Genomic DNA, 14,785 nt, shown 5'->3' with positions numbered 1-14,785 from the left:
TTTGTGAACAGTAACACCTGTCCTCAGCGATTTAGCTTATCAACCGTGACGGCACTAAGTAGAAAAAAATGCATTGATCTAATGCAAAGCACATTACGACGACATAAAGGAAACAATTCTCTTTGAGTGATTACAGATCCAAGAGAAAATTGTTTCTAGCTTATATATGTTTTACAGTACATAAGTTCGTCCATACATGTAGTGATGTATCCACGGCTCCTCGCGCAGGCAGGGAGCCCGGTTTGGCATACGCTCTCAAAAGACTGAGAGAGATGAGGCACGAGAAAAAAAAAAAAAAAACACGTGGAAAGCAACTTGATGCATAAATACCCTTCAGCTGGCGCAGGGATGTGATTGGGCCAAGAAAACGCCGGATATTTCGCGATTGGGTTTGCGCGGGGGGGGGGGCTAAAACATTTGGAAAAAGGAAAAAACGTAACTTAAATATGTTTTAAAAACATAAAAACTGCATCAGACCTAATTTTGCATTACATAATTCATTTTCCTTTTAAAAAGAGCTGTTGTACTCCAGCAGAGTACTTTAATAAGGTGAATCTCATGAAGAAATGTCTTTTTTCATACTGCAACATTTCATGGCAAATAAGTGCATTTCTACCTCCAAAAAAGGCTATAATAGTTATCATATCATCGTTTTGATAATAGAAATCTGTTTGAAGTCATTTTAACAACTAGCACTGTCATAATGTACACGAGCAATTGTACATTTTTACAATATGATAATGAGAATGAGTTTTCGCATTACAGTAACGATAATGGCTGCTGACAATTTATGAGGGTTAAATATACTTGGAGTACATTTCCAGAACAAAAATTTACAAATAATTTACTCACGTCGTTGTCATCCGAGATGCTCATGTTCTATCTTTCTTCAGTTGTGAAGAAATTGTTTTCTGAGGAAAACATTTCAGGATTTTTCTCCATATAGTGGACTTCTATGGACTTCAATGGAGGAATAAGGGTCTTATCTAGCAAAGCGATTGGTTATTTTTTTTTCAGAAATTACAATTTATATACTTCTTAACCTCAAACACTCATATTGTCTTGCTCTGCCTGAACAGTTTTTCCTGGTTCAAGAGAGTTAGGGTATGTCAAAAAACTCCCATCTGATTTTCTCCCTCAACTTCAAAATCGCTCTACATCGCTGTTTTCCCTTCTTTGTTAAGGGTGTTTGATCTTCTTTGCAAGTTACTTTTGAAATTGAGTAAAAAAAAATATGATGAGACTTTTTCTTCCTCGGCTGGGATCATTTACAGACGCATTTGGGATCATTTGAAGCCATATTTAAACTTCTATGGTGCCTGTGAGTTTCCAAAATAATACAGTTTAAATGCAGCTTCAAAGGGGTTCTAATCAAAGGGCTCTTATCGAGCAAAACGATCAGTCATTTTCTTAAAAAAAAATTAATATTTATACACTTTCTTACCACAAATGTGCACTCCAGTTCAAGACAGTTAGGGTGTGTTGAAAAAATCTCATGTTCTCTGCTAACTCAAACAAAATTGTTTAAAACGCTGTTTTACCATTTTTTTGTAAAGGGTGTTTGATCTTCTTTGCACTTTTACTTTGTAAACACTTGGTTGGTACTTTTGCAGCGATGTAGGATGATTTTTAAGTTGGAGGAGAAAATTAGATGGGAGTTTTTTGGACATACCCTACTTATCTTGAACAGGAGTACACAGAGTACGCATGCGCATCACAGAGCTAGACAAGATGAGCACTTAAGGTTAAAAAGTATATAAATTGTACATTTTTTTTTTTTTTTTTTTAGAAAATAACAGATCGTTTCACTAGATAAGACCCTTCTTCCTTGGCTGGGATTGTTTAGAGCACTTTGAAGCTGCATTTAAACTGCATTTTGGAAATTCAAAGTAGCGGCCAACATTGAAGTCCACTAAATGGAGAAAATTCCTAAAATGTTTTCCTCCAAAAACAGAACTTTTTTATTATGACTAAAGAAAGACATGAACATCTTGGATGACAGGGGGGTGAGTAAATTATCTGTAAATGTTTGTTCTGAAAGTGAACTAATCGTTTAACTGTCATATAAACTTCTGTCAATAAAATATTCTGTTTTACTTAATATTTTTGGGTAAAATATGATTAAATATTGCATTGTTGAACATTTTTCTTGAGATTCACCCTGACAGAGGCCATGTTTGATAATGCATAATATCATAGTGCATATTGTCTTAATTTAAGGGAAATTCTGCAGCGTAATACTGCGCTAAATACTGTTTTCCTTATATTTTCACCTGGTTAGATCTATAACACAATATTCACAAACTGTACAAGAAATACGTTTCTTCAAATTATACTCCGTATTGCCTTTTAGATCTCCAGACGTCCTGCAACCTTGGTTTAAAGGCAATAAAAATCAGTTGCAGTTCAACCTGTAGCTTTACACCAGCGAAGGACGAAACGTGATGAAATCGGCTGTGAGCTCTACACCAAAACAAGCCAGAAATCTGCTTTGAGCTTAACAATCACATCCCTGAGTTTCAAGTTAGCTGACTGTAGCACCAAGATAAACCAACATCTGGATAAACGATAAAAAAGTGGGGGAGGAAACAGAGACAAAAATGAAGGCGGAGGGTTACAGGCTGCCAGCCTGTTTAGATATCATAGCTTTCCCTCTCAGACTCCAGGAATCACACTCCAGGTTTATCCGCGGATCAGACGTTCGCCCTGACGAGTCTGCCGGCGCGAGGACCCCGGTGCACCTTGGTGTGTTTGGATAGGTGGTCGCTCCTGGCGAACTTTTTGTCGCACATTGTGCACTCATAAGGCTTCACTCCCGAGTGAGACCGCCGATGGCGGGACAGCTCATCAGAGCGAGAGAACCTTTAAAGCACAAAACACAGCAGGATATACACATTAGCTCATGACTCTGGAAAAAAAATCATTAATCAAGGCCTCGTTAGAGGTTTAGATGTTAAAGGAACACTCCATTTTTTTTGGAAATAGGCTCATTCTCCAACTACCCCCGAGTTAATAAGTTGATTTTTACCGTTTTGAAATCCATTCAGCCGTTCTCCTGTTCTGGTGACATCACTTTTAGTATAGCTTAGCATAGATCATTGAATCCTATTAGACCAATAGCATCACGTTCAAAAATGACCAACGAGTTTCCATATTTGTTGTATTTAAAACTTGACTCTTCTGTAGTTATATCGTGTACTAAGACCGGTGGAAATGCAAAGCTGCGAGTTTCTAGGCTGATAAGATTAGGAACTACACTTCCATTGCGATGTAATAGTCAAGGAAGTTTGCTGCCGTAACATGGCTGAAGCAGGCGGAGTAATATCAGAAATGAGTTCCCAGCTAGTTTAGCATTTGCACATGTGCTGCGTGGTATTACTGCTCCTGCTTCAGCCTTATTACGGCAGCAAACTTCCTTGACTATTACGCCGGAATGGAAGTGTAGTTCCTAATCTTATCAGCCTAGAAAATTGAAGCTTTGCATTTCCACCGGTCTTAGTACACGATATAACTACAGAAGAGTCAAGTTTTAAATAGGACAAATACCGAAACTCGTTGGTCATTTTTGAACGTGATGCTATTGGTCTCATAGGATTCAATGATCTATGCTAAGCTATGCTAAAAGTGATATCGCCAGAACAGGAGAACGGCTGAATGGATTTCAAAATGGTAAAACTCAACTTATTAACTCGGGGGCAGTTGGAAAATGAGCCTATTTCCAAAAAAAGTGGAGTGTTCCTTTAAAGAGCAGATCAGATTGTTTTTTTTGCAATTTGTAATGTAGCTATCCTTCGATGTAAACCGTCTGCAAAGTGCATGACAAAGATATTATCTCTCAAAAGAAAGTTGACTTTGAGCCGCCTTTACAAGCCGTCATTTTTTTTAAAATCTTCTGCCTTTTACCAATATTCACTATATTGCCAAAAGTATTGGGTAATGAACAGGTTTGACTACTGTAGTAACTTCCATGAGTACAAATCTTAATGTTTAAGCATATAATGATATTCTAGGGGATTGTGTGCTTTTAATTATACAGCAACAGTTTTGACAGGACCCTCTTCAATTCTAACATGACAATGCCTTTGTGTATACGGCAAGGTTCAAAAAGAAATGAATGATTCAGTCAGTGTGGAAGAACTTGACAAGTCTGCAGAAAGCAAAGTCCTAATCCCAGCTGAACACCTCTGGTGTGACTTTAAATGCAGACCTTGAGGCAAAAAGTAATCACCAAACACCAATGACTTGTACGGTTGCAATCAAAATTATTCAACCCCCCCAGAGACTGCCGTACTTTCCAAATGATTTTGGCTCTTTCTGAAGATCCAGGACTAAATTGCATCTACATCAGTTTTCTGGCATATTAAAAGTGATAATGTCAATATATAATGTAACGTTTTTGAGTTATAGGATTTTTTAATAACACAGCTATGTCAGAATTATTCAACCCCTATTCAACATTGCTGTTTTAAGACAGTTATTTTTATGGTAAGTTACAAAATTGGCTTAAATTGTCTTAAGCCTTTACAAACTTATTAAAAATGGAATTAGCTTGGGGTGTTACACATAGTATACTCTTAGCCCATGCATGTGCTGATAGGGAGTAGCAAATATGGTAAAGTCAACAAAGCTCACACAAAATCAATAGAGAAGAAATAGTTTGCCATATTAGACTACATGATTTCTAAGACATTACAAGTCCCTAGAGACACAGCTCGCAGCCGTATTCCTTAGATTAAAGTGTGTTGAACCAGAAAACCTTTGAGGCTGTTGAACAAAAAAAGCACAATATCATAAAATGTTTGATCAGATTAACTGAGAAAAACTTGCAATGTACAGCCAAAGACTTGCAAGATGACCCGACAAAAGGAGGAAAAATATTTCAATGCTGTGAATAAGATAATAACTAGACAAGTGTAGTCTTCATGTTGAGGAATCTTGCCGAATACCACTCTTGACCAAGAAGAACAAAAAGGCTGCCTTGAACATGCCAAAATTCATTTGGATAGACCCGAGAGGTTATGGAAGAATTTTTCATGGAGTGATGTATCCAAACTGGAACTTTTTGGATGTATGGATCAGAGGTACATCTGGTGCAAAAAAGACCAAGCTTATAAGCAGAAGAACACCATCTCCATCATCAAACATGGAGGTGGGCCAGTCCTGTTATGGGGTTGTTTTACTGTAGCAGGAAGTGGAAAACATGACCATACAAAGGATATCATGGATTTATTAAAGTATCAGACCATTTTGTCAAACATTGTGATGCCTTTTGTGCAAAGTCTGAAGCTAATAATCAATGGACTTTCCTGCAGGACAATCATCCCAAAGTATACGTTCAAATCTACTTAAGCTTGGTTCAGGGATCAGTCATAGAATGTTTTTTAGTGGCCTGTTCAATTTGCAGATGTAATTCTCATTGAAAATACATGGTTGAATTTGAAGCAAGCAGTGGCAACGTAAAAACCAAAGATTATCAGTGATCTGAAAGCTTTTTAAAGGGGAGGAATAGCCCAAGATTTGCAGCAGAAAGGTGACAGAAGCATCTAAGCACTTCCAGGAAGTGTTTATTGGTGGTTTTAAAGAATAAAAGATTCTACACCAAATTTACTTTCAGGGGTTGAATAATTTTGAACATAAATGTTTAGAGCCAATTCGATTTTTTTTTCATTATTCATCAACTTACGTTCTCAGAATTACTCAAAAGTGTATTAATAAACTTTCTTTAATAGTTTTCTTATGCCTTTGTTGAATTGTTTTCACAAAATGTTGTTCTCTACAGCAAAATGTCTTGCAGGTCAAGGGGGTTGAATTTTAAAATTATGGACAAAAGTATTGAGACATCCCTTCTTTAGAAGAGAAAAAAAAAGACATTTCCAAAACTGTGGCAACAAAGATGGAAACAATTCATGTATTCATAAATTATATTTCCATCTCTGTTGCAACCGTTTCGGAAGTGTCTAAAGTGACTGTACCCATAATTACAAGTCATTGGTGTTTGGTGATTATTTGGCTCAAAGTCGGTATTTAAAGTCACCTCAGAGATGTTCAGCTGGGATTAGGATTTTGCTTTCTCCAGACCAGTCGAGTTCTTCCACGCTGACTGAATCAATCATTTCTTTTTTTAACATTGCCTTATACACAGAGGCATTGTCATGTTAGAATAGAAATGGGTCCTGTCAAAGCTGTTGCTATCAAATTAGAAGAACACAATTCCCTAAAGTATCATTATATGCTTAAACATTAGGCTTTGTACCCATGGAAATTACTACAGTAGTCAAACCTGTTCATTAGAACGGGGTGTCCAAATACTTTTGGCAATATAGTGTATAACATAATCCACACCTGACCATGAAATACAAACACTCTGACCACAAACATTTCCGCTAGTTCGAGTGTTTACATCATGTTGAGAAGACGCTGTGTTCAACGATACCACAGCAATACAATTCAAAGCTTTTGTTATGGCGAGTTCAACACGGTATTCGCTAAACGCTTGTCCATGAACGATAAGTCTGTACCTTCTTTATATGGACCAACAAGCGTCTCCGAACCACAACCTGTATATATGCTACATTAGGGCTGCTCGATTTTGGCAAAAATCATAATTAGGGATGGCGAAAACTAAAAAATTTCTTGACCGACCACCGAGCCTCATTAGCCGGTTGAAACCGGTTAACCGATTAGTTTAAAATATGGTACGCTATTTGAAATAACAGCCATTTCCAGCCGCGCCTGCAATTTCACAACTCTGTTGCATCTGGCCGCGATCACACCGAACGCGTCTTTTAGTTCTAAAAACGCGAGGCGCACAGCACTGCCTTTTTTTGGTGACTTTTAATAAAAGAGCGTGCTGCGTTTTTTTTATGTTGCTAAGCAACGACCAAAACAGCTGTCCTGTCAGTCAAATCAAAGGATTATAGCGCGAGCGCTCTAAAATCTTAGTTTTATGCTGTTAAGTAAACTGTCATATTAGCAGAAACCCTAAATAATACCGCTCCGGGTTACCCACGATAGACACAAAAGGTTTCTCCTCTATTTCTTGCAGTCTCCGGACTTTTTAAGCATCCGTAAAATTCCGTCACCACAACAGAAGGCCCGCCTCTCCATTCATTCGATTGGACAATGGAAAAGAACGCGAATGACGTTGGGCGTTTTTCCGCTCAGAGTTGATTTTTTTTTTTTTCAACTTCACGCGCTCAGAGCGCTCCTGCAAAAACGCGAGGCGCAGCAGGCGGTGAAAACGCGAGGCGCCTGGGACGCATAAGCAGCGCGTTGAACGCTCACTGCCATTCAAAAGAGGCGCCTCCATCTGCAAAAACGCGTTCGGTGTGATCGCGGCCTCTCTCTGCCGCTCTGCCTCCCGCACACACACACACACACACACACACACTGCCACTCACGTCACTTTTTTAAAATCCCCTACAGCGCGAAACATGAGTCCCGCAAACACGGCGCCGAAGAGCTTGTTGTATGTAATCGTAGGACAAATGGCTCCTTAGTTTCAAATGGTTTGGGTACAAGGTGATCGCTTTGAAAATAAAGGCGTTTGTCTAGGTTAGAAGCTCATTTGAAACATTGCCACGGCTCATTTAAGAAAATGACAGCTCCGAAGAGACGCCGCTTTAGTTGAGGTAGTGCTAACCATATTAAAGAAAGATGATGATCATCATCACCTTATCGGTTACCACCAAGCGTGCCGTAGGTGTCCTGAAAAGTGAAGCCAAAAGTTTTCGATCGCCCCCCGGTGGCTGGCTGCAGTATAGGTCATAAACCCCGCCCTCCCCATGTAATCTAATGGGACGTGAGCCAAACTAAATAATCGAATTACACGGCAAATAATTTTTTTCCAAAGGTGATTTCCATCGTGTGAGGTAGTTCTTATAATGCTGATTCATGCTCAGGTGTTCGTTTTTCTAAAAAGTTTGCTTTTAAGTAGTTATTTGATGCTATAAAAATGGGGTGTGGTGTCATGATTGTGATCGTGCGATTGGGTCTGCGAGAGTTTGGGCGGGACTTTGACACCGCGGCTCCGCCTCACGACACTACTGCGCATGCTCTGGCTCCAAACGAATCTCTACTGCGCATGCTCTGGCTCCAAATGACGTAACTTCCCCCAAGATGGTAGCGGCCATATTGAGCTGTTTTGGCTTCACTTTTCTATAGTGGAAAGAAGCGGAAACGCGTTGTCCATCTTTTTTACAGTCTATGGTTACCACTGAAATGTAGATGTAATGTATTTCCAAATCTAAGCCCATCTTATGCGGAATGTTGCCTAATAGACTGCAACATGATAAAACCAATGGATAAAACAGGCACCTTCAGAATGCGTAAAAGACGCACCGGCACTTTTTTTTTTAACCGACTACCGACAACTTTCATCGGTCAAACGGTCATCGGTTAACATCCCTAATCATAATCACGATTATTTTGGTCAATATTGTAATCACGATTATTTAACACGATTATGACAGGGTCCAAAACTTTATAAAGATAGCAATACAGCAGGAAAAAAGATACAAATAAAAAAAAAAAATGTTTTTTTATAGTTAAAATACTGAATACTTTTATGCAAGTCTAAAGTAGTCAAACACAGAAATTGAATGTAAAATAAAACGTCTTCACTGTAATAGTTAAACATGCTTTGTTTAATAAAACTACAAAAGTCCTTCATTTAAGAGCAGTGAGTGATTTGTCTCTGTATTTTTACGTTTTATTAATATTAAGCACAGAGATGGCAGAAGGAATATTATTCGTTGCCGCTTTAATTGCCACATGGATCCAATATACTGTTACACACATATTTTCATTCTCAACTTTGATCATTTAAGACATAACTGACAAGGGTTTACATGAATAATCACCAAGCGCCGCATTTTGAAATATTTTTGCGTGTATTTGAACGTTTAAGCGCGCACCTTGAGCTAAAAGATAACTTTACATGTCCGTGTTCTGCTCCGTCTCTGAGCGCATACACAAAACAGCGCAAGTTCTTACGTGCTATTAAAAACACAACATTAAAGAAACATTAATAAACCAAGCACATCCCGTTTTATGAAAGTCACGTTACATGATTTTGCTGATTTGCATGTGAAATTAATGCTGCCTTCAGGTACTATCGTAATTATGGTAAATACCAAAATCCGACATCGAAATTGCACATGAACACCCACTCACGTTGTAATTTCCACTGGAAAGCTCGAAATTTTTTATGATACCCGAGCTGCCGAGATGGGATAAACTTTGACCTTTCAACATGGCGGACAGCAACGAAACTATACTGAATGATAAGCATTGCATGATGTTAAAAGTTCTCTGCTGTTTAGTTGGTTAGTTTGTAGCCCCCATAATGCTGGGGCATAAAGAATTTTAATAATGCCGCTATTTAAACGTAGTGTCGTCTTTAAAAATACCGTTAAGAGAAGATGCTAGCTCGTCGTGGCTCGCCTCCAGTAGGGTGCTGTGCGGTACAGTGTTCCGAAGGAGGCAATTTTCTCATGTTATTTTATTCGGCCTGTAGTGTACGCCAGTGACAGCATGATATACTGGGACCAGGAGATGACCCAGCCCGTAGCCCAAACTCTCTATCAACGAGTAATTGAACTCTAATTCCGAGTCCGCCATGTTTCTCTTCACTACGACAACAAAAGCACCTGAACACGACACACTGGTAATTTCCACTTCACAAGTGGAAAGCATCATCTTTACCATATCACATGAAGGCAGCATAAGCTTTTATGAAGGAGTGAAAGCACACCACTGGTGAATGGGGCGCAATAAACGTTTCAAGTCGATTACTGCATTTTCATGATCGTCTGAAGCAGAAATCGAAATCGAAACCAAATTTCGATTAATTGCACAGCCCTATGCTACATCACATATTACTACGTACAAGTAGTAATACAAGATTGTACTAAGTACAATCGTACTTACAGGTTGTGGTTCGGAGACGCTTGTTAGTCCAAATAAAGAAGATTAGAAGCCAAAGACGATAAAAGCCAAGATGAAGAAACGACGAGCACACAACACAATTTTCGAACTGTATTGCTGTGGTATCATGGAAAAAAATCATTTTATCCACTGATTCTTCACATCATCTTTTGGCAATGAAAACAAAAACTTGCATTCAACACTAGCGGAAGTATTTGTGGGCAGGTCAGAGTGTTTGTATTTCGTGGGCAGGCGGAAATTTATACGGACGTATAACGGTAACAAGCAGAAGATTCGAAAAAGTCAACTCTTTCTTTTGAGAAACAATATCTTTATGTATAATGCACTTTTTGACGGAACTTTGCAGGTTGTTTATATTGAAGGATAGCTATTTTACAAACTGCAAAAAATATATTTTTCTAAAACCCATATGACCTGCTCTTTAAGAAAGCAAATAGGAATTGATCTGGTTATTTCTGACATTCATTCAAGTTGGTTATTTTCAACACTCACCTCCACCCACAGTCTGGCCAGCTGCACAGGTAGGGTTTCTCTCCCGTGTGTCTGCGGAAATGAGCCTTCAGGTGGCTGCTCTTGGTGTACATCTTCTCGCACCCTGGGTGAGAGCATTTATGTACCCGCAAGGTTTCCGTGGAGGACCTGGATGGACGTGGTGTGATGGCTTTGACCAGGCCTGCGCCCGCTATTCCGACCGCCCTGACGGCAATAGGCAGGGGAGCGATCTTCACATACTTTTGGTCTTGGTTGACGGCCTCACCTACGATGGGGAGGAGAGTTGCTGAGGGCACCTGCGGTGAAAGAAGGGTAATGTTCTGTGCCCCTTGGACACCGAGCACCAGGTGGGCCACCCGAAGCCCGCTGGCTTGGGTGTCTGGCTGCGGGAGGGCGTGGCTTAGCTGGAGAGGTTGTAATTGAAGCACAAACGGAGCACCGACAAGCACCGGCGCAGCATTAGCCGTGGTGTTAACACTCTGAGCGGCAGGAGGCGTTGCCGCCGGGCTGGATTTCGGCTCGGCCTCACCGGGGGAAGACGGCTGTATGGGAAGCTCATCCTCTTTTGACTTCTCATCCGGACTCAAAGGAGCATCTCTCAAGAGCTCCATCTTCTCCATCAGGAACTCTTCAATGTCCTCCAGCGTTGGAGAGAAGGTACTGGAGAGCTGGGGTATGAAATCAGGCAGCTTGGGCGGCTGAATCAACATCTCCTCAGTGGAGTCTAAGAAGATCTGCAGCGGCCCGTCGTCCTCGTCTTCCTCCCCCGGGCTGTAGCTGAGGTGGGCTCCAGCATCTCCGGTCTCGGGACTGGAGCACGAGATGGAGCTGCCCCTCTCGCTGCTCTCGCTGCCGCCCACTTCCACGAAGGGCAAGGTGGCCAAGGCATGGTCCTCAAATGATTCATTAGCAGTGGCCACCGCTTTGTCACTTATGGAGACCATTTGTTGGTGCGCAGATCAGAGGAAGGCTGAAGGTATTGCCACGATTTGTAAACACTGCGAGAAGAAAGACGTTAGAAGTTGAATAACGAAGATAAGTAGTGACGTACAGAAAAGTTTGTGGACATAAAGGTTCTTTTTTTTTTTTTTTAAAGAAGTCTCTTCTGCTCAACAAGCCTGCATTTATTTGTTCCAAAGTACAGAAAAAAAACAGTAAAATTTTGAAATATTTTTACTATTTAAAATTTGAATATATTTTAAAATGTAATTTCACACGATCCTTCAGAAGTCATTCTAATATTCTGATTTGCTGCTCAAAAAACATTTATTATGCTGAAAACATCTGAGTAGATTTTTTTTCAGGTTTCTTTGATGAATAGAAAGTTTAGAAGAACAGCATTTATCTTGAATAGAAATCTTTTGTAACATTACAAATGTCTGTATAATCACTTTTGATCAATTTAAAGAATCCTTGTTAAATAAAAGTATTCATTTCTATAATTTTGTTATAAAAATACTGCCTCGAAGCTTTTGAATGGTATAGTTTATAATTTTACAAAAGCTTTTAATTTCAGATAAATGCTGATCGATGGATCTTTCTATTCATTAAAGAATATTGAAAATGTACTCAACTGTTTTAAAAATTGATGATGATAATTATAATAATAATAATAATAATAATAATAATAATAATAAATGTTTCTTAAACAGCAAATTAGCATATCAGAATGATTTCTGGAGGATCATGTGACACTGAAGACTGAAGTAATGATGCTGAAAAATTAGCTTTAAAATCAAAGAAATAAATTACTTTTTAAAATATCAAATAGAGTAGAAATTCAAATAGAAAGTAGTTACTTTAAACAGTAAAAACATTTCACAATATCACTGATTTTGCTGTTTCGGATAAAAAAAAATGCAAGCTTGGTGAGCAGAAGAGACTTCTTTTAAAAACATGAAAAATATTACTGTTCATTGGCTGCTAGTGTATATATAACTTTATTGGGTGAAAATTACTCGTATAGCACAAACACAGTTTTCACGCAATATATGCCACAAAAAAGTAAAGTTTTAAATATACATTTCAAAATTAAAAAGAAAACCATTTCAGAAAACCAATTCATACATCCAATAAATACCAACTTAAAGCCAGCTGGTTACAAACTAGCAGATTTAGGTCTGTATTTAGTTAGGTTAGCTTACGTTTGGTGCGATGTTTTTGATCTGATGCGATGAAAAATGCGTTTTGAGTGTCCAAATAGTTTCTGTGGTCAATATTTACATGCGCCCATGCTGATCATCACAATGCTTGCAGAGATTAAAGCACCGAGGTTTACGGGGCAGAAAGGGGAGGGGCTGTTCAAAACACCACCACAACACAAATCACCATCACAACACAAATCACAACGCACACTAAACCCATTACAAGAAAAACGACACAGTCAAACTCGCATAAACACTGCAGCAATGCTCAAGTACAGCACACACACGAGGCACCAGACATGTGTTTCACTAAAGTGCGTCAGCAGGGCAGGAAAACAGGCCTGCACACATGCTCCCAACACACAGCCGAGGAAAACTGCGGCTTTTGGACAACACAGCCACAACATTCTCAGAAACAGGTGTCAAGTTCAACAAAGTGGGGTCATCTGAAACGAATCGGACCCTCTGTTTAAAAATTGACTTTGGTTTGGTTTATCGAACGTAAAACGGTATACTTATGCCTCATTACCTCGTGTAAATATGGATTGAAATATCCGGGTTGTAGATGTACGACATAGGATGAATCCAGATGTCCCTTTCAATGTTATTGTTGGGAAGAACATCGTCCTTGCCACGGTTCCATGTTGGCATTTCTCACAGAGGACTGTCACATGACACGCATCGCAATGCACTCGAGGGCACGGATCCGATTCCTCGCTTCTGATTGGTTGCGTGGCGGGGGCTCGCCCCAAAACGGAATACGTCATTGGTTAGAGTAAAGGGAGTGATGAATTATTTATGAGAGTAGGAAAAACATCCAACGAAAGCAAAAAAAAAAAAAAAAAAGCTGATCTTGATGCATTTATGCACATTTAAATACATGCATTGCATGTGGCATTTAACCCATTAATGCTCCAGAAAGCATGCTTTAAAAAGGTATACTTGCTTTAAATGCGCTCATAAAAATTAAAAATATTAAACATCCATATTGTTATTTCAAGACAATTGAAATGTTTGAAACTGAAATTATATATTCTGTAATTTAAAAAATATATATTACTTGTGTTAAAGCATTATTCATTTTGTTGTAATATTAAAGTTATTTTACATATTATCATTTTAAACACTTATACTATCATTTTGAGTCTCCTACTGCCACCTGCTGTTATTTTCCACATTTATTTATTTTAATGCGATCAAATCGATTAATCGTGATTAATCGCACCCAAAATAAACGTTTGTTTACATAACATGTGTCTGTGTGCTGTGTATCTATCTATCTATCTATCTATCTATCTATCTATCTATCTATCTATCTATCTATCTATCTATCTATCATCTATCTATCTATCTATCTATATATATATATATATATATATATATATATATATATATATATATATATACACATACTTGTATATACTTGAAATATTTTGAAATAAAAAATAGAAGTATTTACACATATATATGTATTCATATTTATGTATGATTTATATTATAAATATATATTATATTTATTTTTCAAGCGTATATATACACATATAAATATACGCAGCACACACACATTTGTTATTTAAACAAACTTTTTACTTTGAATGCGATTAATCGCGATCAATCGATTTGACAGCACTAATTAATTTATTTAGTCAGGGAAAGAAAATACAAAATCAAGTTTGATTTTTTTTTTTTTAAGTAAAAATATGGAAGAAATTTATTCAAACCTGAATTATGTTCCAGAGCCATAAAAATGTTTACATGCTTTAAATGCGTTTATAATTTTAATAAAAAAATATACTTTTCTCTAAAATTAAACATCCTGTTATTTCAAGACAACTGAAATGTTTGAAACTGAAATGATATTGAAACTAATATTATGTGTATAGTTATATATCAGAAATATTTACTAGCATATACGTATTTATATATGTATGACTTATATTATACATAAATATAAATATATACATGTATGTGTGTATATTTATATATAAATATTCACAGCACACACACATTTGTATGTAAACAAACTTTTATTTTGGATGCGATTAATCACGATTAATCGATTTGACAGCACTAATTAATTTATTTAGTCAGGGAAAAAAAATACAAAATCAAGTTTGATTTATGCATTTATTTTCAAAGATGGGAAAATGCCTAATAAATTAGTTAAAATACCATAGAGTTGTTGAAAACACTGCAACCTG

At 37.9% G+C, this 14,785-nt stretch overlaps 1 protein-coding gene across 1 annotated transcript; it reads right to left on the bottom strand.

Annotated features, from left to right (window-relative positions):
* Nucleotides 1-297: 297 nt before the first annotated feature.
* On the bottom strand, nucleotides 298-13,240 carry LOC141293836 (Krueppel-like factor 15). The gene is made up of 3 exons (XM_073825905.1): nucleotides 13,114-13,240; nucleotides 10,441-11,438; nucleotides 298-2,862 (listed from the first exon to the last, which is right to left on the bottom strand). The coding sequence occupies exons 2-3, from the start codon at nucleotides 11,382-11,384 to the stop codon at nucleotides 2,694-2,696; spliced, it is 1,113 nt and encodes a 370-aa protein (XP_073682006.1). The 5' UTR covers nucleotides 11,385-11,438; nucleotides 13,114-13,240; the 3' UTR covers nucleotides 298-2,693.
* Nucleotides 13,241-14,785: the final 1,545 nt, after the last annotated feature.

Source organism: Garra rufa, chromosome 20, assembly GCF_049309525.1.
Source record: "Garra rufa chromosome 20, GarRuf1.0, whole genome shotgun sequence".
Taxonomy (NCBI): domain Eukaryota; kingdom Metazoa; phylum Chordata; class Actinopteri; order Cypriniformes; family Cyprinidae; genus Garra; species Garra rufa.
Note: the sequence above shows the minus strand (reverse complement) of the source record. Positions and strands in the feature narration are given on the sequence as shown.

Coding starts and splice junctions, on each gene's coding strand:
- LOC141293836 (XM_073825905.1), bottom strand. CDS start 11,384: ATGGTCTCCATAAGTGACAAAGCGGTGGCCACTGCTAATGAATCATTT. Junction 2,863..10,440: donor TGGCCAGACTGTGGGTGGAG/GTGAGTGTTGAA, acceptor TGTGCTTTAAAG/GTTCTCTCGCTCTGATGAGC.